The sequence below is a fragment of the Leptinotarsa decemlineata genome, unplaced genomic scaffold (assembly GCF_025532065.1).
Source record: "Leptinotarsa decemlineata unplaced genomic scaffold, Ldec_3_MD MMD2_P_RNA_scaffold_6, whole genome shotgun sequence".
Taxonomy (NCBI): Eukaryota; Metazoa; Arthropoda; class Insecta; order Coleoptera; family Chrysomelidae; genus Leptinotarsa; species Leptinotarsa decemlineata.
Window position 1 is genome coordinate 4,570,893 of NW_027412533.1, and position 20,538 is coordinate 4,591,430.

A 20,538-nucleotide genomic window follows, 5' to 3' on the forward strand; every position below is an offset into this window, starting at 1 on the left:
CTAGACATGACTTGCCTACTTCCCTATATTGCATTTATAAAATATTGAGGTTGGTTGGTCTCTTTCAGCCACCGGCAGGAGACAACCCAACCGCCCTCAATGGTAGAATTGTGAACAGCCCGTCCTGTTACAGCGAGAAGAATTTGGACATGGCGCTGCCTCCAGGCCCACAGCGGCTGCCCACTAGCCTCGGAGAGGCCCACTTCCCTCCCAGTCACCGAGGAGAGGCTAATCTCACCCCCAATCACCGGGGAGACGACGGATCCAGCGGTTACGGCAGCCCCGATTCCGAAACGTTCGAGCCCCTTCTTCAGCATCAGTGACGGATGCTGTCCACCGCTGCCCACTCTAGAGGAAGGCCGCCCCTCCACAAGCGCATGCCTAAAGGGAGGACGAACAATACCTAACCCAGGTTTATGATTTATGTGAGGTCATCTTCGGATTTGATTGTTTGTTGAAGGTGTAGGTGTTGAAGTATCGGAGAAAACTTTTTTTTTCATAGATCGTCGATATTGTATTTAATAATGTGATGATATGGATGTTTTAGGTTATGAGGTATTTACCAATATTTCACGAACGATGTCAATATTATATTCAGACATACAGGGTAACTGTGTCGATAAATATTGCAAAAAGTATGAAGTAAGGCAATTGCCAAGAAAATCATAGGAAATTTCTATAGTCCAAGCTTAAAACAACATTGATATTCTATCTAAAACTCCTCTCGCAACAATGACTGCAATCTCAATAATAAACACTTTTTTTAAATCATACTCGGGCAGGGGCTGCATATTTTTCTGTCGAAGATAAGGAGGACCTGCAATGAAAAATCGGAAACCTTGAGAGACATAAAGTCGGACTTTTTAAAATTTATAAAATTCCGATTGATTCTTGGGATATTCGAAAATAACGGAAATTCGCTGATTTCGTTTATTTCTGATGTCATTGAAGATGATATTGAAAGACAAAAAAACGCGTTCTCATTGCAGCTTTTCAAGCTGTTCAAGATGGCTTTCACAGAGTTTCAATCCGACGTTTCGTCTTCGATAAACCATCACAAATTCTGTATCACACATAATCAAAATAGCCTTAATTTCAAAACGTTACTTGAAAAAGCTCCAAAATTAGCCAATTTTCAATTTAACTGACTTACGATTGCCGATTTTCCCAAGCTGGCTCTTCTTATCTTGGACACACTGTATATTTTCTGGATGCCAAGGCGGTCACCATGGTGGACGTGCTTTCTTTACATTTTCAAGTCTCAACATGTCCGAAAAGCAGGTAGTGGGGTGAGTGTGAGCTTAAAAAGAATTATTTTATCATTGTAGCGTAACGAAATAAGAACTCGTTCTAAAATCGTTCAATTAGCTTTGAAAAATACGAAATTGTCACGTGAGAATGATTACAAGAAAGAAAAATGTTTTGGAAAATAAGAGATAGATTCATTATTTCCAGATGATGACGATAATGAGATGATGACTATTTTAATGACTACTCGGATTCTTCCTTTGATTCAATGTTTTACTGTCTGGAGAAGAAGATTAAGCAAGCAGTGCTGACCCGGATTGTGAATCACTAGAAAGAGGTAAAAACAATTATTTTGGAAGAAGTTGGTGATAAAAATCCTGTTACAAAACAGAAACAACAGCAAAAATGAAAATATTTTTGAAGAAGGAATGATTGAGATTTTGGGAGTTGAACCAGATGGTAATGCGGTTAGCGCAAACAGAACTGAAGTTGTAGAATATACATAAAAAGAACCTGTTATAAATCATCAAGCATTTGAGTATTTTGTGGAAGCTAGCGCACTTGATTCATCTCCATACAACTGTCTTTGTATTTGTCTTGATGATGAAACCATCGATGAAATGGTGGATGAAACAAAATTGTATGCCATTCAGATTATATTAGCAAACAATTGAGACTGCACAATTGGGTTGCAATAGAAAATGCTGAAGTTTACAGGAATTGTGTGGCATATAAGGGTTCAAGTAAAATGTCAACGATTGAAAAATATTGTAGCAACGACCATTTGTACAAGAATTATATCATTTCCAAGATTTCTCTGACAATCAGAAGTATCCCTCTTGCGATTGGTTACATAAAGTAAAACCTAATTGATGAACAAGTTTCAAGCCGTATCTGTATCTGTAAAATAGGGAAGGTGAGTGTGAGCCCACAGCACTTAGGCCACATGTGACCCATTGTACATCCTCCCGAGGAGTTGCCGTCCTAGGTCATCGTCCATCCTGTCCTTTCCAGGAAGGTGGACAGGTCACTGAGAGACATCTCCTTTATATCGGCAGGTGTAGGCCAAAACTCACCGAACACACACTCTCTTATTGACGATAACACCGGACACTCGCATAGGACATGCCTGACTGTCTCATCTTCTTGTTCACACATCCTGCATAGAGATGTGTCCACTAGCCCCATATTATGGAGGTGTTTCCTTAGTTGACAGAGGCCAGTCAGAAATCCTACTGTTAAGCGTATATTTTTCCTGGTCATCACTAGATATTTCTTCGGCGCCAGCTTCCCAGGGTTGCCCAGGGTGATCCTGGCAAGATTGCAATCTTTGATTCCATCCCATCTCTTTAGGGATCGAGCATGGGTGTAACATTTGGCTAGTTCCGCAATTGTCGAAGTCATCAGGCCATAGGTGTCCCTGGGTCCTAAAATTCTTAGTCCAGCCACTTCCTTGGCTAAAGAGTCGCCAATGCGATTACCCTTACTCCTGTCGTGCCCTTTAACCCACCTTAGGATAATGTTATTATCTACCGAGGCTTTGGCTAAATCTTGGTCACACTCTAGTACTAGCCCTGAGGTTTCAAGCCGTTTACACCCCTTTTATTTATGAATATTTATTAATTATTGATAAAACAATACACTCCAAAGAAAATCCATAAATATGGCGGAAACTATTCAGTCACGGAATTTGGAATTTGGAAAATTGGAAAGTGAAGAGAAATATCAAGAAATTGTCAAACTATTTTCGAAACTAGATTAGGAAAAAGTGGTACCTATATGATCAACCATTACTTCGAAACATTATAATATCGTATTAGATTATTGCAAATCTCTCAAAAATGCTTCTCAGTGACTATCAAATTCAAATTCTCTCAAATTTTAAAAAATACTCAAAACTGCAATGCAATGAAAAATGGCAATCGATATAAAATCAAAAAATTGGAAAGTTTTCACTCATTGGTATAGGAACAAAAAACAAATTGCATCGATAGCTTCGTATATATCTATTTTATCAATTCAGTAGTTTCACTTCATAAAACAATTTTTAGATTCAATATAGTTTCTTAACTTTACAAAACAAGTAAAACGGTACGTTCATCAAAATTATTATGCATTGTCCCTAATATACCTTTGATCTTTTGATTCTGAAGACCTAAAGTGAACATTATTATAAGCAATTAATATTTTCAGAATCCCCTTTGGTCAAGTTTAATTGTATTGTTGAACAAGGTGAATATTATTTCGGCAGAAAAATAAAATTTTGCAAAACTTTACTAGCCTAGTTGTTGCTTGTACTGGAACCATAGATATATTTGTTTCAATGACGTTAATATATGTTTTGAGTGGAAGATAATCAAGCAAAATTGCAAATAGGAAGTAAGTTCAAATGCTATATAAGATTTTTTGAGCAATTTCAGAAATAAAACCCCAAAAAATTTGGTATTTTGAGAAGTTTTTCAATGGCAAATAACGCGAAGAAAGGTATCATATGGTATTTTGGTTTTCTCAAATTGACTCGAAACGTTTTAGAGCAAGTCTTCATACATTTTTTTTCCATTCTAGAAACTTCCTAGGTTGTTACCCTGCACTTCTGATAATCCGATATCTGTAAAATCAAAATATATCTTTCAAAACTTAAAAATATCCATATCTCATATAAACAAATTTCAAAGAACACCACTATGATAACTTTGAATTATGAGCAACAACAGTCAGTAATCCAAGATAAGTCTCTTGGATAGTGAGTTTTTCTGATATTATTTTTCAATTCAATGAAGTTGAACATCGGAATGAACATTTTACTACAATGGAAGTGGTGGAACAGAGGAGTGGCAAGAGATTTCGTGGAAAATCATATCAGATTCCTCCTCTTGAAAAAACTACGCAATCAACTCTTAAGGAGTTATGAGCTCAACATTTGAGTTAGATTTATTGTCTACTCATCTGTCTGTTTGTAATTGTTTTCTGAAGTGATGCATTTTTCTTAATTAGTCACTTACCTTCATCTTCAGAATGGAAACCTCACTATTACCAATGTACCCAAGCCAATATAAAATTTCAATTAAATATTTTTGGTGAACATTCGACATAGTTTCGAAAATATTGAATTTGATTTAAACGTTCTGAATCATATCAAACTTCTTTAAACAAAAAATATTTTTCTTTCAGAATTTGGCCTATTTACCATAAAACGTCCTCAATTTCTCGACCTTCCTATTGTCTTTTTCATATGGTTCAAAAGATCCCCCTTTTTCCTCTTCCATTTAATAGAAAACACAGAAATGCCACTTATTTTCAAGAAACAAATACAATAATAAGTGATTCTTCTATGCTCCCGGTTTTTGTAAATTTATTGAATTATTTGCTAGAGAATCAGCTTCAGAATGCAATATACAATTGGTTTATTGTTTGTTTTAACATTATTTATTCATCAAACAATCCAACTGAAAACATATTTGATATTTCAAAGGCAACATTGGAATCTTATTAATTGGACAAATTTAAAATATCTGCAGGCTAAATGATTTATTCATCTCATATTGAACTGCTGAGTAGTCAGCTTCATATTTAAATTTATTTTTCTGATCAAAAATGTTGCTCAGAATTGAAAACAGTCATTTACATAAATGTTTTCTTCATAACATATATGTCCAAGTTTTCGGGATATAACATCTCGTTTAAAATTGAATTGACAAAATGTTTACAAGTGGTAGATAGACACCTACATGTCAAATAAACCTGGGTCCTTCGTCTGATCTGTGCAGTGAGTGGAAAAGTGACAACATATATGAGGATCTCTTTTGTGCTAGTCTAACTTGCCAAAAAACTCTACAGACGTTTTACACGCAACAAAAAAGATAAATACGTATTCAACTTTATTTTATTTATACTTCTGTAAGATCTGAAATAGTATACGAACTAAAATTTATTTGGAAATAATGCCACATGCAATATTGAAGGAAAATGAATATTTTTTACTAAGTGAAATTATTTTAGCAAGATATGAGTATCAAAATGAATTCACTCGTTTCTTGTAGGAAGTGTCATAATGAAAGGCGTTTGTTTTCCAGTTTTATACAGTAAAGGTTCTTATCTAAGTACCATTTGATTATTTGTTTCATCTAATTTATTTTTAGTTCAAGTATACTACTTTGCCTACAGGTATATTGATAAATGTCACAAATGTATCAAACGTTTGTATAATCTCAGGTTTGAGTTGTTTTTTTGTCTATCGTTTACGAGTTGTATACAATTTGAAGTTCTCAGTTGACCTGTTATATGCACTGAAATGAAATTTCCATAAGAAAATAAATATCAAACATTTATTTTGTTGGGAATAGAGCTTCTACATCATTGAGTAAAAATTATTTTCTGATTATAGAGAAGTAAAAAACCAAAATAGCTTTGTTCCCGAAGAAGTAATTCCTAATAAATCACAGCATAAAACATTTTAAATACAAGCTCTTATATATACGAGCACAAATAAAGAAAACAAACTTGAATAAAATCGAACCCTTCAATTTATTACATTACAAAATTCATATGATACGAAAGCTAGCAATAAAATATTCCTTTCTCAATTCAAGTTAATTGCGTTATTATTTCATTCAAATGCTCGGTATAGTGAATTTGTCAATTTTGTATTTTAATTCAACTTTCAGTTCTGGATTTGTATTGAGTCAAGCAACTTTTAAGTATCTTTGAATTACTTGGCTTATCAAAGTTAATACAATTTCTGTTTAAAAACGATGATGCACTGATCTTTCATCTGGTTCATGAAAGTTTATCTAACTTTCTTTCCAGTACTTTTGCAGACACAATCTCTTCTCCACTATAATGTCCTTAACAGGCAGCTGTTTTCTTCCTATACCTATAACCCTCTATATTGAAACCTATAGAGATTGGAGGGGGGTTATGGTGGTAAAAAAATGTATCAAACAAAATTATCTGATTGATTCGGCGGTGACTTGATGAAGATCCATAGTAATTTCAAAAACTACACCTCACGATTTGATCTCTACAAACTTTATTTGAAAAATATATCACAACATGTTTTGCTAGCACAGTAGCTTTATCAAGTGATTTGAATACTTCAAGTTATTTCTTACACTAATATTTATATACTACAGATAACCATAATTGAGACTACCTCCAAAAAATTACCTAAACCTCTACCTAAGGTACCTGTTCAATTATGATTACCTGAAGCGTATTACCTCATATCTACATCAATTATAATTCTTTCTCTGTTTTTAAGAAAACAAGTTCAATAATGGTGATCTATTCAAATCTAGTTGATTATTCATTAGAAGGTTGAAATTTCCATTGCTTCCAAATACTCCAGTTTCAAACCTTTATATATGTGCAAAATTTTGAACTCTTCGTTAAAGTATGATTTCCTTCTAGAAGATGATTTGAATATGTTGAATTTGTTTTTATATTTACATAGCTCGTATGATGTTCCTGGATTCGATTCCTAAATGTTCTGTCAGTTTGACCAATATATACCTTGGGACACATTCCACACTTTAATTTATATACTCCTGATTTCTCGAATTTGGATCTTTCGTCTTTATTATGTTTAACTAACTTTCCCAAGGTATTATAGTTGTTTTATATGCAATTTTAATAACTCGATTCCTCAAAAATGAAGCCAGTTTCTTAAAGCTCTATAATTTCTATTATCTACCTTATCAATAGGAAAAACGTCTCGAATTGCGTAGACTTTTTTGGCAAGTATTTTGTTTATTAATTCGGCTTTAAACCCATTGTTAACCGCAATTTGCTTGATGATATTGAGTTCTTCATTGAAATTATCTATTGAAAAAGGAACATTGACTAATCTGTGAATCACGCTATTATGAGCTGCTACTTTGTGTTGATGAGGATGGGTAGAATCGTAATGTATAGTATAGGACGGTTTGCGATAAATTGTAAAATCATGTTTGTTGTGCATTCTACTAATTGTTAAGTCCAAGAAGTTGATTGAGTTGTCTGCTTCTATTTCAATATCGAATTTAATGTTTTCATGAATTTCGTTAATATCCCTATGAAAAGTATCTAATTGTCTCTTAGGTAGAGGTTTAGGTAATTTTTTGGAGGTAGCCTCAATTATGGTTACCTGTAGTATATAAATATTAGTGTAAGAAACAACTTAAAGTATTCAAATCACTTGATAAAGCTACTGTGCTAGAGAAACATGTGATATATTTTTCAAATAAAGTTTGTGGAAATCAAATCGTGAGGTGTAGTTTTTGAAACAAACAACATACATTTTCAGCATCGATTTTTTGTGTTCAGTAATCTGTTCTATATAGACAGATTAGTTTGGGTTTTTTTCAGGTATTCGAAGAAATTGTTTGTCAGATCTAAAAAGCAGCATTGCCGGAATCTGAAGTGTGATAATATACACTCTTGATATTCAATTATTATGTTCACTCGAAAAATGTACTTTTAACAACTCAAACCTAACGAAAACGTAATTTTCAATTCATTTGTAGATTTTCATAGGACTCTATTATTGTGTATGTATTCATCCTCTTAGATTTTCACTTGAAAGCTTTCAACTTCTTTTGGGGTTATTACGTGGTTTAAGTTGATTTTTTCCTTTTTGACACGTTCTGAATTTTGTAAATACTGAACAGACTTGTGATTACACTGTATAGTTTGTAAAAAAATACTTATTATTCAGTTGTTATTGTGATAAAATGAATTTTCTAAAAGGAATTTTAATAAAATTCGATTGTATTGCCACCTGCAGCTTCTTATATACATATCTCCGCAATTTTTCTGATACTGTTATATTTTTATATTAGTTTAACAACTTGTACATTGAGAATCGGTCCTTCGTTTTGAAAATATAACTTCTAGTAGTAATCAACATGTGAACATTTTTTATGTTATGAAATGTATATATAGTTATAATATCAATAAATGTTGTCTTTTCGTTGGAGTGTATTTTTATCAATATTCCTCATAACTTTCCAAGCAGTGGACTGAATAAAAATCGGTAGATATGTACAACCATTGGTTGTTTTTTATCCCCAGTAACATTAAATAACATATTGGCATCTCCCCCTGCGACGACGCCATCTATGGAATCGACAAAAGACTCAATCCCCGAATTTCAAGCATAAACGAAGCTCCCCAAGGCGGTCAGTTGCCAAGCTAACCTTCGACATCGACCGCCGAACAAAATTCGTCCTCTGTCTATCACTGCAGCTTTCACTGCAAAGCAACTTGATGGATTTGTGATCCAACACCAAACAGCGTTGTTTTGACACACCAAGTCTCATCAGTGATGCTAGCCTAAAAAGTAGGGGTGATGGTATCCCTCCCTAAAAGTATTGATAATTTTCAGTTATGAAACATATAATTCATTAATTTTGGATTATCAAACTGTATTTTTTTCAAAATAAAGGTGGTTTCATGGATGGTGGGTTAGGTATATCTAATGGTATACAAAACAAAATGTTTTTTGTCGTTGAGGCAAAGTCCTACGGCACACGTGAAACATTACCATCTGTTGAAGGAAAGTTATTTTTGTGAAAAAAATCAGTTTTTCATCAACCTTTCTGAATTTTTTCACCTTCCACAATCTGAAAACAATGAAAATTAAAAGAGAGATTAACAAAACGTTTTTTGTCGTTAAGGCAAAGTCCTACGTCACACATGAAACATTGCCATCTGTTGAAAAAAAGTTATTTTTTTGAAAAAAATCAGTTTTTCGTTAACCTTATTTTTTACCTTCCATAATCTGAAAACATTAAAAATTGAAAGAGAGAACTTTATACCTACAGATAAAAAAAGCCAAACTCTCAATTCACTCCCATAAGTTAATGTGAAACTGCAACATATTTTACGGAATTTTCCGGAATTTTGGGGAATTTTCCTTACGGACAACCAATCAGCGCACGAAACTCCATTTTCAACAATTGATAGGTACTACTTCTATGTCACTTTTTGCCATTATATAGCGTATATCATTAAGCGCTTCCTACCTTTAAATTTGAATAAAACAAAGTGTGTATAGGACATCATCGAAATTTTTTATTCGTTTGAGAAACTTATTGATGCCATTATGTGTGGAATATAACATTGTTCTGGGTGGGGCTCATCCGAAACGTCCAATTTTCCATGACTGACGCATAAATTAGGCTGAATTTGAAAGATGGCATGGGTTATGTTGGCTTTGAGGACCGCTGTGGTTTGTGGCTTAGTCGCATACACCTGCGACTTTAGAAAACCTAAAAGTCTAACGGGGTCAAATCGCAAGATCTCGGAGGCCAGTTCACATCACCTCCACGTGAGATGACCATGCCCTCAAATCGCTCGTGCAAAATATCCAATGTGGCATGAGCTGTGTGCACGTAGCGGCGTCCTGTTGAAACCACATTTCATTGGTGTCCAGATCATCCAATTCAGGCCACAAGAAGTTGGTAATCATCGATCTTTAGTGCAGTGCTGATGGCCTGGCCCACTTCGTTCTCAAATAAATATGGACAGATGACGCCGCCGCCCAAAATCGCGATGCATTGGTGCATTCGACAATTTTCGACAATTTTGTTAGTTCACGTACCCATTCATCCAGAAATGGGCCTCATTCATTCAGCGAACACACGTCGTTGTCTATGGTCGTTTGCCTTCAGTTCCTGGGTCAGTTGATTTTTTTACGGGTGCAGGACCAAGCCACGACGCAAAATTCGCCAGGTAGTGGTTTCCAAAAAAAATGAGTTCTTGTGAGCGTCGGATTCTCCTGCACACTCTCGCAGACATCGGCGATGTTTTTGACAGATCTTGTGTTTGGTCGATCATTTACTGAATCAGTGGACTCAAAATTATCCACCACATTGGGAATAGTCCTCTCGGTAGGACGATTATGACGACCGTAAAATGAGCTAAGCGCGCGGTACGTTGCTCGAATAGAACAATCATTTTGTTAAAACATTTTATCATTTGCACGTGTTGTTGAATGCCATACTCGTCCATGGTAATTTGGCAAAACAGATTGAATAAATGACAGCTAACTTGACAGATGTAACTTCAACAATATGGTCGTTATCAATTGTCTAAGTTCAGAAGTCCCTGTTGGAAGACCCTATAGTTAGTTTAGGTACTCAGTTGTTCAGTCACTGCTTTTTTAATTACCATTTTCTGTATTTTGAAAATTCATTTATGATCATCATTAAGGCGTTATCATTTCTTGTTTTGGTTAAGTTACGGTGCGTGATCTTTAAAATGAATATTTGTCCTTTTAGATTGATACTTCAATTTCATATATCTATTCAAATGTAAAGGTAATTTTGAATTATGGAATGCGTATGTTAAAGTTGTCGAATGATTTTGAAACATTCAATTTAGTACAAAGTGTTATCTGGTGTCAGTTTGTAGCAATTATGTTACTTTCCAATTTCTTTCTTCAAGAAGGTAGCAAGTATACGATACACTTCTGAAGAGCTTTCTAAAATATTCTTTCCTCCACATATAAGAAGGTACGCTGATTCTTTGAGTTCACGCCTTTTAGCATTAGCAATCAATAAACCACATCATTTTATGTTTCGTAGCAACAATTGAAACCACCCATGTAAATTATTCTATACTCGGATTTTTTTAAATAAAGAATACTTTCCATACAAAACATGTCAATGTAATCTATGTAATTGGATAATAATAATGAAAATAATTTAACAGCCATTTTTCACGGACTTTACAAGAACGTCGGATGTCACAACTTTACAATAACGTTCAGTCTAACACTGAGATATTGTCTAAATTGATTATTACAAAATAACAGAGATACCAATCTCATGTGTTTGAATGTCGTTGCATTTAACTGCTGCATTTTACGGCTGACGAAAGATTCCCAAATTTCATAATGAAAAATTTCACACAGCAAACAATAGAACATTGAAAGAGTATAAGGAGAAAAATTATAGGGATATAAACTGAAATGCACTGTAATAAGTAATTTTGTTTTGAAACCAATCCAAAAATTATTGCGAAAAATCATTGAAACTAGTATCTGGTCATAAAGTAATAGGGTAATATGCAAATCAAGTTGCTGAGACAGATGTTTTCTATTTCATCGGATCACTTGACGGGGATTTTGGGGAAGTAGTGGAAGTTTGATGGAAATACTAGGTATAAAGAGAAAGGTGTTTTCATTTCCCAAATTTTCTCTTTGCTGTGAAACAAAATAATCTATTAACAGGCATCTCAAGTTATTTGAAGTACAGCACCCTCTTCAGATAAATATTACAATATCGAATGTGCTGGTATATTTTCTAGGCAACCATGATTCCCATGTCCTGTAGATGGCACACCAGTTATGAATGTCTAAGAGGCAGGGCCGGATTTAGGAGAAGGCAGGAGGGGCTACTGTCCAGGGGCCTCCACAAAGGAGGGGACCCACAATAAAGATTTAAAAAAAACAAATCGACGGGTCAGCAACTTCTATATTTTTCCTCCCAATTTTTGTTGCATTTTTACTAAGAATACTTGCACAGAAAGCCTTAATTGCACGTTTCCATTTACTATCAATGTTTGATTTGATCGAGCATTCCAGTGGCAATATTTTTTTAATGTGTAATTTGTACCCATGAGTTAAAGAGAAATAAAATAATTGAGATAAATTCGGATAACGGTTGACCCTACAGGTCGTCCTTACAACTACTCACTTCTTCTAGCTCAAAATTTAAGAAATTATTCAACGAAATCAACTGAATGGAATTTTATAAACGACACTATCTACTAAACGCGTCGATTTTCGCGGGCTTCCTCTTTTAAATTTTTTTTTATTGTCTTATCGAAAAGTTGAAAATTCAACCTTTATAAAAAAATAGGAGACCCATCGTCTTCCCTTTTTCTAATACACAACATATATTTATGTTAGAGTATTTAATTTTGAACTATTTATTATAGCAAAAACATTAAGGGCCTCCACTCCTTCGTTGCTTCGTTCAGACTATCAAATCCGGCCCTGCTAAGAAGAGTTTCCAAATTCACAGATGAGTCCACCGAATGGACCATTCAAAACGTTAGCGTGTTTCTATTGGTTGAAGCAATCCATCAAACATATTCTGTGGAATTTAAGGATTCGCCTCTACTGTTGAATTTATAAACTAAAAAACTCAGTTCTGTGTTTTGAACCAACCCCTAACATCTTCAACAAAGTAGACAGAAGTAGTAAGAAAGCAAAACATTAAAAATATATATATTCATAATAAAATAACCTTATTCGATATAATTTATGATATGACCAAATAAAAAATCACATTACAAAACTTATCACTTTTGAATATAAGATACAGTCACCATCGCTATTTAACCAGTAAACCAAATGTATGATCCTGAAATAAATGTGTCATCAACAACACCCAGAAGATTTGCTTGGACTCGGTTCTGTTGGCTCCAACTTCATAACAGAAGTAGAACTTGGCAGCAAGAAGTGCTTGTGATTTTTTAGTTTGTGAGCCAAAGTCATGAATATGGCTTCTACATTGTCACACTGTGAGTCCAATCTAGCTGAAGTCTCAAACAACTGAAAAAAAAGTATACATAGGAAACATCAGGAATGTGGATCTATTTTGCAGATCTGCAGATCAGCAAATTGTTCTTAATAAGCATTGCTCTTGCAATCTTGCAGGTCAGGTCTCACAAATGAAGAACTGGACCATACCAATCATTTCCAACAGAAAAAATTATTCACTCCCACCCATAGGGTTTAAAAAATTTGAAATACCTCATAAGATTGACGATAAACCTTGCAGGTCGGCAGAAATTCTTGCATGTCGGATCTCCCAGATATGAATCTCGACCAGAATAATCATTTTCCCTTCGAATATGAAAAAAATTTCAAATTTTTCATAAAGTTCAAAATAAATCTTGCAGGTCGACAGAAATTTTTACAGGTCGGGTCTCCCAAATATGAATCCCGACCAGATTGATGATTTCCAACCCGGCCATATCCAGCACCCACCCTTCATGTATGAAAAAATTTCACATTTCTCATAAAATTGAAAATAAACCTTGCAGGTCGGCAGAAATTCTTGCAGATCGGTTATCCCAGATATAAATCTTGTTCAGGTTGATGGTTTCCGACAGAAAAATTTCCAACCCTCACCTTTCGTATATGAAAAATTTCACATTTCTCATACAATTGAAAATAACCTTGCAGGTCGACAGAAATTCTTGCAGGTCGGGTCGCCCAGATATGAATCTCGACCGGATAGATGATTTCCGACAGAAAAATGTCCAACCCCCACCCTTCGAGTATGAGAAAATTTAACATTCCTCATAAAATTGAAAATAAACCTTGCAGGTCAGGTTTTCCAGATATGAATCTCGAGTAGATTAGTCATTTCCCACAGAGAAATTTCCAACCCCCTCCCTTCTAGTATGAAGCCTGATCTGTAAAAATTTCTGCCGACCTGCAAGATTTATTTTCAATGATTTAAGAATTTTTTTCATACATGAAGAGTGGGTGTTGGGAATTTTTCTGTCGGAAATCATCAATCTGGTCGAGATTCATATCTGGGAAAGCCAACCTGCAAAGTTTATTGTAAATCTTATGAAATACTTGATTTTTTAACTCGATGAATGGGGCTAGTATTTCTGTTGGAAATTATTGATTTTGTTGAGAGTTGTTTATCTGGGAGACCCGACCTGCAAGTATTTCAGCCTTCATACAAGTTTTCAAGAGCATTGTTTACTAAGAACAATTTGCTGACCTGCTGACCTGCAGACCTGCAAAATTGTTCTTCCTCAGGGATGTTCATATACTAACCGGCATATTATTTTGATCGGCAAACTTTTGAGCAACAGTTGTGGTAACTGCAGCCACACCGTCACACTTATTCCCTACTAAAATTTTTGGTACATCTTGAAGACAATTGTTATTACATTCCTCTATCCATTTCTTAAGCGAATCAAATGATGAGGCATTTGTTACATCATACACGAATATAATTGCATTTGCGTTTTTGTAGTAGTGACGCACCATAGACATACGGTAACGTTCTTGGCCAGCTGTATCCCATAACTGCAACTAAAAACAAACAAAAAATATGTAGGGAACAGTCGCATACAAGTTTTAATAAAAACATTCAACATTTGATACAAATTGAGGACACAAATTTTACATGAATCGACACAAATTCTCATCCATCCTCAATATGACAATTTGTTTTGCTGTTGATGTAGGTGTATTGATATTATCATTTGATAATGTTCGAATAACATCATAAACACTCAGATATAATCAATTCTTTAATTTTAATAAGTTTCGTTATGTCTCTGATCAATAGAGAAAATACTGCCGAGACTATTTATTTATTTTATCCAGAAGTATTCAACAATCTGAAAGTACGCCTAATAAGTGATGTCAAAGAAAAATTAAAATAATTCTCTGAATCATAATTCATTCATATTTGCCCAAGATGAAAGCAGTTCTGAGAAATGTTGACAAAAAGTAATAAATATTTGTTTTTGTACAACTGTCAATGAAACTGACATTTTTAATGGTTGTCAAGAGTATTAAAAGATGATGTTTACAAAGTAGCGTGTTGAAAATATTTTTAACACTTGTGTTAAAAGTATTTTAAACGCGATTTTTTTCGACCAAATAGCAATAAACAAAACATAATTATTCAATTTTCAAGTAAGTTTTATTATAAACAATAGATATAGATACAATTAAATTATGTTATAAATGAAGTATATACATTAAACACCAGCAAGAACTTCAAATGTGACTTCAAATGAAACGCGTGAGCTGTAAACATTAGTGTTTGTTGGTAACCAGGTGATTCGGTGTCACCTGACACGGCCACTTCACAGCAAATGCGATAACATGAAAACAGTCAACTGACAAGAGATGTCAAAATGTGTTTTTATAGAAATATTAAATTTATCTATTTTATTCTGAAAACAGGGCAGTTGTACGAAAATCTGTTTATAATATTTGTGTTAAAAGTAAGTTTTATTTTGTTCGTGAAATTGCTCAACTCGCTACGTTCGTTTCCAAACTTGTTCACACACAAAATAAAACCTTACTTTCAACACTCATATCATAAATTAGTTATTTATTATACAAGGGGAAAAAGTGGAAAAAAGTAATTTCATAAAAAGTGACATTTTGTTACCTGTCATCAGAAATAAAATGTCAAACTTTGTTCCCGTCACAGAAAAATAGCTATTTTTTCATGTTCTCAACATTATTCATTTGATAAAAAAGTTTTCGGCCGGAAGATCCGTTTAACCCAATCAAAATACTGGCATGATGAATACCTGACAGATTTCAATATATACCCTATCTATGAACGAATGAAGGAAACACCAATAATCTCAAGAAATGTCGGGTATCGAAAGCTTTTAAGGATTATAGCTCACAACATTTTTATGTAAAAATTCAAGCAACAATTAATCAATAGCAGCTTAGCCAACGTAACTCCATGAAAATTAAATATTAGGACTCAATTTTTCCGATATATCTCACGAAAACTCCTAGGGTGACACTGACACCATTGAGAAATCTCTCTCTCTCTCTCTCTCTCTCTCTACACCAAAGACCCTTCAAAACGTTTTGTTCCCACCAATCTTATCTTAGTCCAGATGTCAGACGAAGATGAATACATGATTTGTAAAAACAGCTGATCTTTCTATGTATGAATAACTTTTGACGGGAATGGCTCAATTGGGTGTCAACAAAAAACACAGTTGGAACATGAAAACAAAATGGCGACACTGATATTATTTTGGTTACGTACTCGTGGCACCATCTATTTGTGGATAGAACCGAAATTGGAATTGACTATTTCATTTGAATTCAGGGAAAGATGTCAACCTGCTACCAAAATATAAATCGCCTTTGTTTACAATGGAAGACAATGGCATTAAATTTTTAAATAAATTAAATGTATTAAACATATTAGTACCGTAATATTTTCTCCATCAATACTAATTGTTCGGCATCGAAAGTCCACTCCTATGGTAGCCTCGGCAAATTCCAAAAACTTTCCTTCGCAAAATCTGTACGTTAATGTTGTTTTCCCAACATTCGTATCTCCTATTACAATAATTTTGTAGATTCTTCCTTGTTTCTTCAGCTCACTGAGAGTATTTCGCATGTGGTTAGGAGATCGATTTTCCTCAGTGGCCATATTTCACCTGCTGATACATAACACACATCACAGTTTCGAAAAACGTTACACCAAACACAAATGCAGTAATAGTTATTTTTGTGTAATTACATATCGGAGTGTAATGATTATTAAGTATTATACCATACCAAGTCTAGGAGCCTGTCGTTGGCCTTGACTTTTTTAGAGACACTTGTCAGTGGTAGCTGTCAAAAGTTGAGAGGTTGCTTCTGCTAAAATGGCGTAAAGATTTGTTTAGAATAAAATAATTTGGGTGTGGCTGTCGAAATCAAAACAAAATTGTAATTAACGTCAATGAAAGCTCCTTTCCTAAGTAATTAGTTCGTTATTGTTGACACAACTGGCTCGTAACTTGTGATGGTATTTTCATACACGTCAAACTAGTGCAGTGTAGAGGTTATAAGTTGAAGTATTTTTTTTTCAAGAGAAAATACAAAAATGATTATTTTAATGAAAAATTGTGCTTCCCCGAAGTGAGCTGAAAGATGTCACGATTAGCAGATTACTTTGTGGTGGTAGGCTATGATCACGAAAAAGAAAGTAAGGACTTTACCCTGAAGCTACTTTTACAAGAAAATCTAACTCTGTGTTGTTGCAGGAAGCGGTATAAGCAGTGGATTGATTCTTCAGAGATTTCCTGAGAAAGATTGGCCCGATACCCCTTTCATTGATGGAATAGAATGGGTATTTTTTGCCACTTGTGATGTGAATTTCAACCAAAACTTTGATTGTTTTAGTTTTGTCAACCTCAAGGATGGACCCTGTCCACAGAAAGGCAAGAGCCAAGGTTTTTCGTGTCGGTACTCACAGACATAGATGCAAATCGACATTATTGTGCATGTCTTTGCTTCAATGAGACCGTGTCCATAACTCCAAGCAAACCTGTTGATGAAGTGAGTTGTGTTCAAAATAGTATGGTGGCAGTTTTTGTGATTGTTATTTTCAGGAGGAAGATGCGGTGGAAGGAGAAACCCCGCTTGTTAGAGCGATACCAACAATTTCTCACCATAGTATAATGTATGCTCCAAAATGCCTTGTTCTTGTCTCAAGGCTAGATTACATTGAAACTTTTAGAGTAAGTTGTAGTTTCTATAAGGTTCTGCATAACAAAATACATAATAATGACAGCTGAATTGTTCAACACAACAAATTAGCTTTGTTGAAATAGTTGATAATATTGATAATACCGATGAGTATTTTTTTCATTATTATAATCTCTTCTCTATCCTACCATTTCAAAGTTTGTCACCATCAAAGAGTGTTCTACTTCAAATTATTCAATTTCAAACTCCATGAGGGTCATTTTATGTCAAATCAACTGATGGCCTGGAATATGCATTTTGGATTTTCATAATGTTTGGGTTGCTCAATAGTACCCACAAAGAATATTAAGAATCTAAAATCTCAGGTTACTAGGACAATTAGTTATCAAAGTATCAAAACTCAAAATTTTTTTTAAAAATGAATATTTGACTAGGCTTTTATTCTTTTATATTGCATTATCTCAGACAATTATTCGCCTAGAGAGTTCAAACTAGTTTTTTTTTTCACCCTTCTGAAGCCTACAATTTGATGTACAACATGAAAATATTGAAATGAAATTGTTTTCTTTGAAATCAAAAAATGTTTTTTGAAAAAATTTCAAAAACCCCTCTCTCGATTTTTCAGAAAGAAAGTATGTTTTTGCATATGCCAAGTTTCATCAGTGGACTACAATGGAATCTTTATTAGAAAATATAATAATAATAATCGTCTTCATTCATCGAAATAATATAAAAATGAAATACAAAAATTTAGAACAATGATTGAGGGTCAATGAAAAGGTGAAGTATCAGCCTAGGCTGCTTTTCAACTTAACCTAGCGAAAAAAAAAAAATAGGTGAATCATAGAAGACTATGAAAATATAAATGAATCATAGAAAAATATAAAAGTAAAATTTAACTATTAGCCTATATAAAATCAAAAATACTTATTTCCAGAACAATTTATACTCGTGTGAGTATAAAATATAAAAGTACAAATCAAATAAAAATTAAATTCTTAAATCTTAGATCTCTGTAATAATGTACATATAATAGAAAACAGTGTTTTTTTGTAATCTTCAGCCATCATAGTTGAAAAGAACAGTATTTATAGGAAAATAGTAAGTAGACTTTCTTGAAAGGATTGGAAATAAACTTCATATAAGTTTTTTACAGCTGATTAATTGTTTCATCTTATGCCAAGTAATATATTAATTTTTTTGGCAGTTCCTTTTGCACAAAAGTTTCATCCATCTACTAAAACTGTCTTTGTTTCGAAGATACAAGCAGACAAAATTTTTTGACCAAACCGATTTTGAATACTAGTACCATGTTGCTATATCGCTGATGTTCCAATGTTTTGACAGAATCAGAATGAACGAACTTAGGCATGCGCAGCGTTATAAAACAGTGCTTTCAAAAAATTGTTCTGCAGAGCTATCTAGTGGCGAGTTACAGAAAAATTGATAGCCTAAAAACCATCTCTATGAAAAATTACTTATACATGTCAAGTTTCATCACGATCGGTTGAGCGATGTAGAAGTTTATCACTTACCAACCAACCAACAAACATCCATTTTTATATATTAGATATAATTTTAACGTAGTATATTATTGTTGTCTTATGATAAAACTTTGGATCCAGATAAGAAAATAGTATTCAAACAAAATCCTTTTCTTGTAAAGAAATCAAATGAGCAGAAAAATAGCAGAATCAATACTCTTGACCGCTCTGGATTGAATGATTCCATACAGTCTATCTTGTCTTGTGTTTGCAGATCTTTTGGTGGTAAAATCCTCACTAGCTCATTGTAGTACATGATAAGAGGTAGCAAAAACGTATGTGACTTTCTGGAGCTTCAACTATCGTTTCCTTATATGACTGATAACCAATCCATGCAGAGCTTATTGTTGAATTATCTGAAAATAGAACTTTTAACGGGTGATGATCAACTGTATTGTCAAATATGTGACAAACTAACTGACTATTATAGAACAACAAGTATATCTGAGGCACCAGTCAATCTAATGATAACACTGATGATCTTCAAACATGACTCAACCTCTGACAGAAGCATCAAACTCTTAAGAAGGTTCAAAATAATTCAATCTAGCAGACCACTATTATTATATTCATGCAGTCATTGTTCACTGTGGTTCTGGCGTTGAATCCGGTCATTATTACGCATTGGTCAAAGACGGAACTGACTGGTTTAAGTTTGATAATAGTCGTGTCACTAAATATTCTGTCGATATCTTGAATATATTGGAGCCTCTGGAGACACCTTTCATTTTATTCTATGAAAGAGGGGACATTGGCAGATCAACATTTTCAGATGATGTGGGACTGTAGATTTTTCCGGGTTTTCCTCCAGCTGAAAAAGCAAATGTGCCACTGGAATCAATCAAGTTGCTCCGGAGCACCAAATAATTTTTGTTTTTGTTACTTAATAATTTGTATCACTTTTCTTTAAAAAAAATTAAGAAAATAATATCAGTTTGAACCTTCTATGTGAATTATTGTCTGTGATAATGGATTTTAAATTAGCAAAAGTGAAGTCAAAATTTCGGTTTTTCTAAATGTTTGGCCAGTAATAACTGAAAATTTGTTTTTTTTTTAATTTTCAGTTAGTACTATTAAGTAAACCAAAAACTATTCAAGTAACTTTTCATCATGAGATTTTCACTGAACAGTTTGCTGAATTGCAACACGTTTTGCTATACAATAGCTTTCTCAGGTATGTTTGTTCTAACTGAATTCTTCCCAAGTAGCATAAATATAAACAATTTCCATGATAGGGAGGGAGAAACAAATGATATAATAGCTAACTTGTTTTCACTTACCCCCTCTCCCCCGTCACTCTAACTTCATAGTCTTGGATGGCAACCCCCTACTTGGGATACCTTATCTAAAAGCTCTTAAGAAATGCTCTTCAATGGTACCATACAAAGCTACATTCGATGTAGTAGTTTTTGTTTTATTAAATGAAACACTATTTATTTAAATTAAAATTTTATTTTATCATAATAATTTAAGAAATGTTCAAAATTATGTCCATTATTTTCAGGACAATAATAGATAGAGTCTATTTTCAAACTCTTGACG

General features: G+C 33.8%; 3 protein-coding genes across 7 annotated transcripts in view; 2 read left to right on the forward strand and 1 right to left on the reverse strand.

The window, feature by feature from the left end:
* Positions 1–8,201, forward strand: part of LOC111503178 (LIM domain only protein 3) — a 458,150-nt gene extending 449,949 nt beyond the window's left edge. For 3 of the 4 annotated variants that reach the window (XM_074169843.1, XM_074169844.1, XM_074169845.1), the window contains one exon: positions 69–8,201. In XM_074169843.1, coding sequence (XP_074025944.1) covers positions 69–323 — 255 coding nt within the window. In that variant the 3' untranslated portion in view covers positions 324–8,201. The remainder of the gene's footprint in view (positions 1–68) is intronic. The other variant, XR_012464152.1, reaches the window with a different exon arrangement.
* Positions 8,202–12,447: 4,246 nt separating this feature from the next.
* LOC141480083 (ras-related protein Rab-33B) lies at positions 12,448–16,409 on the reverse strand. Of its 2 annotated transcripts, none has more exons than XM_074169858.1 (3): positions 16,185–16,409; positions 14,036–14,296; positions 12,448–12,790 (listed from the first exon to the last, which is right to left on the reverse strand). In XM_074169858.1, the coding sequence occupies exons 1-3, from the start codon at positions 16,407–16,409 to the stop codon at positions 12,617–12,619; spliced, it is 660 nt and encodes a 219-aa protein (XP_074025959.1). In that variant the 3' UTR covers positions 12,448–12,616. The 2 variants fall into 2 exon arrangements, with proteins under 2 accessions (XP_074025959.1, XP_074025960.1); XM_074169859.1 differs by lacking the exon at positions 16,185–16,409 and adding an exon at positions 15,843–15,983.
* Positions 16,410–16,807: 398 nt separating this feature from the next.
* The window catches only part of Sbf (SET domain binding factor), a 35,715-nt gene continuing 31,984 nt past the window's right edge, over positions 16,808–20,538 (forward strand). Inside the window, exons 1-4 of the mRNA XM_074169852.1 lie at positions 16,808–16,949; positions 17,008–17,093; positions 17,147–17,302; positions 17,356–17,484. Coding sequence (XP_074025953.1) covers positions 16,895–16,949; positions 17,008–17,093; positions 17,147–17,302; positions 17,356–17,484 — 426 coding nt within the window. The 5' untranslated portion in view covers positions 16,808–16,894. The remainder of the gene's footprint in view (positions 16,950–17,007; positions 17,094–17,146; positions 17,303–17,355; positions 17,485–20,538) is intronic.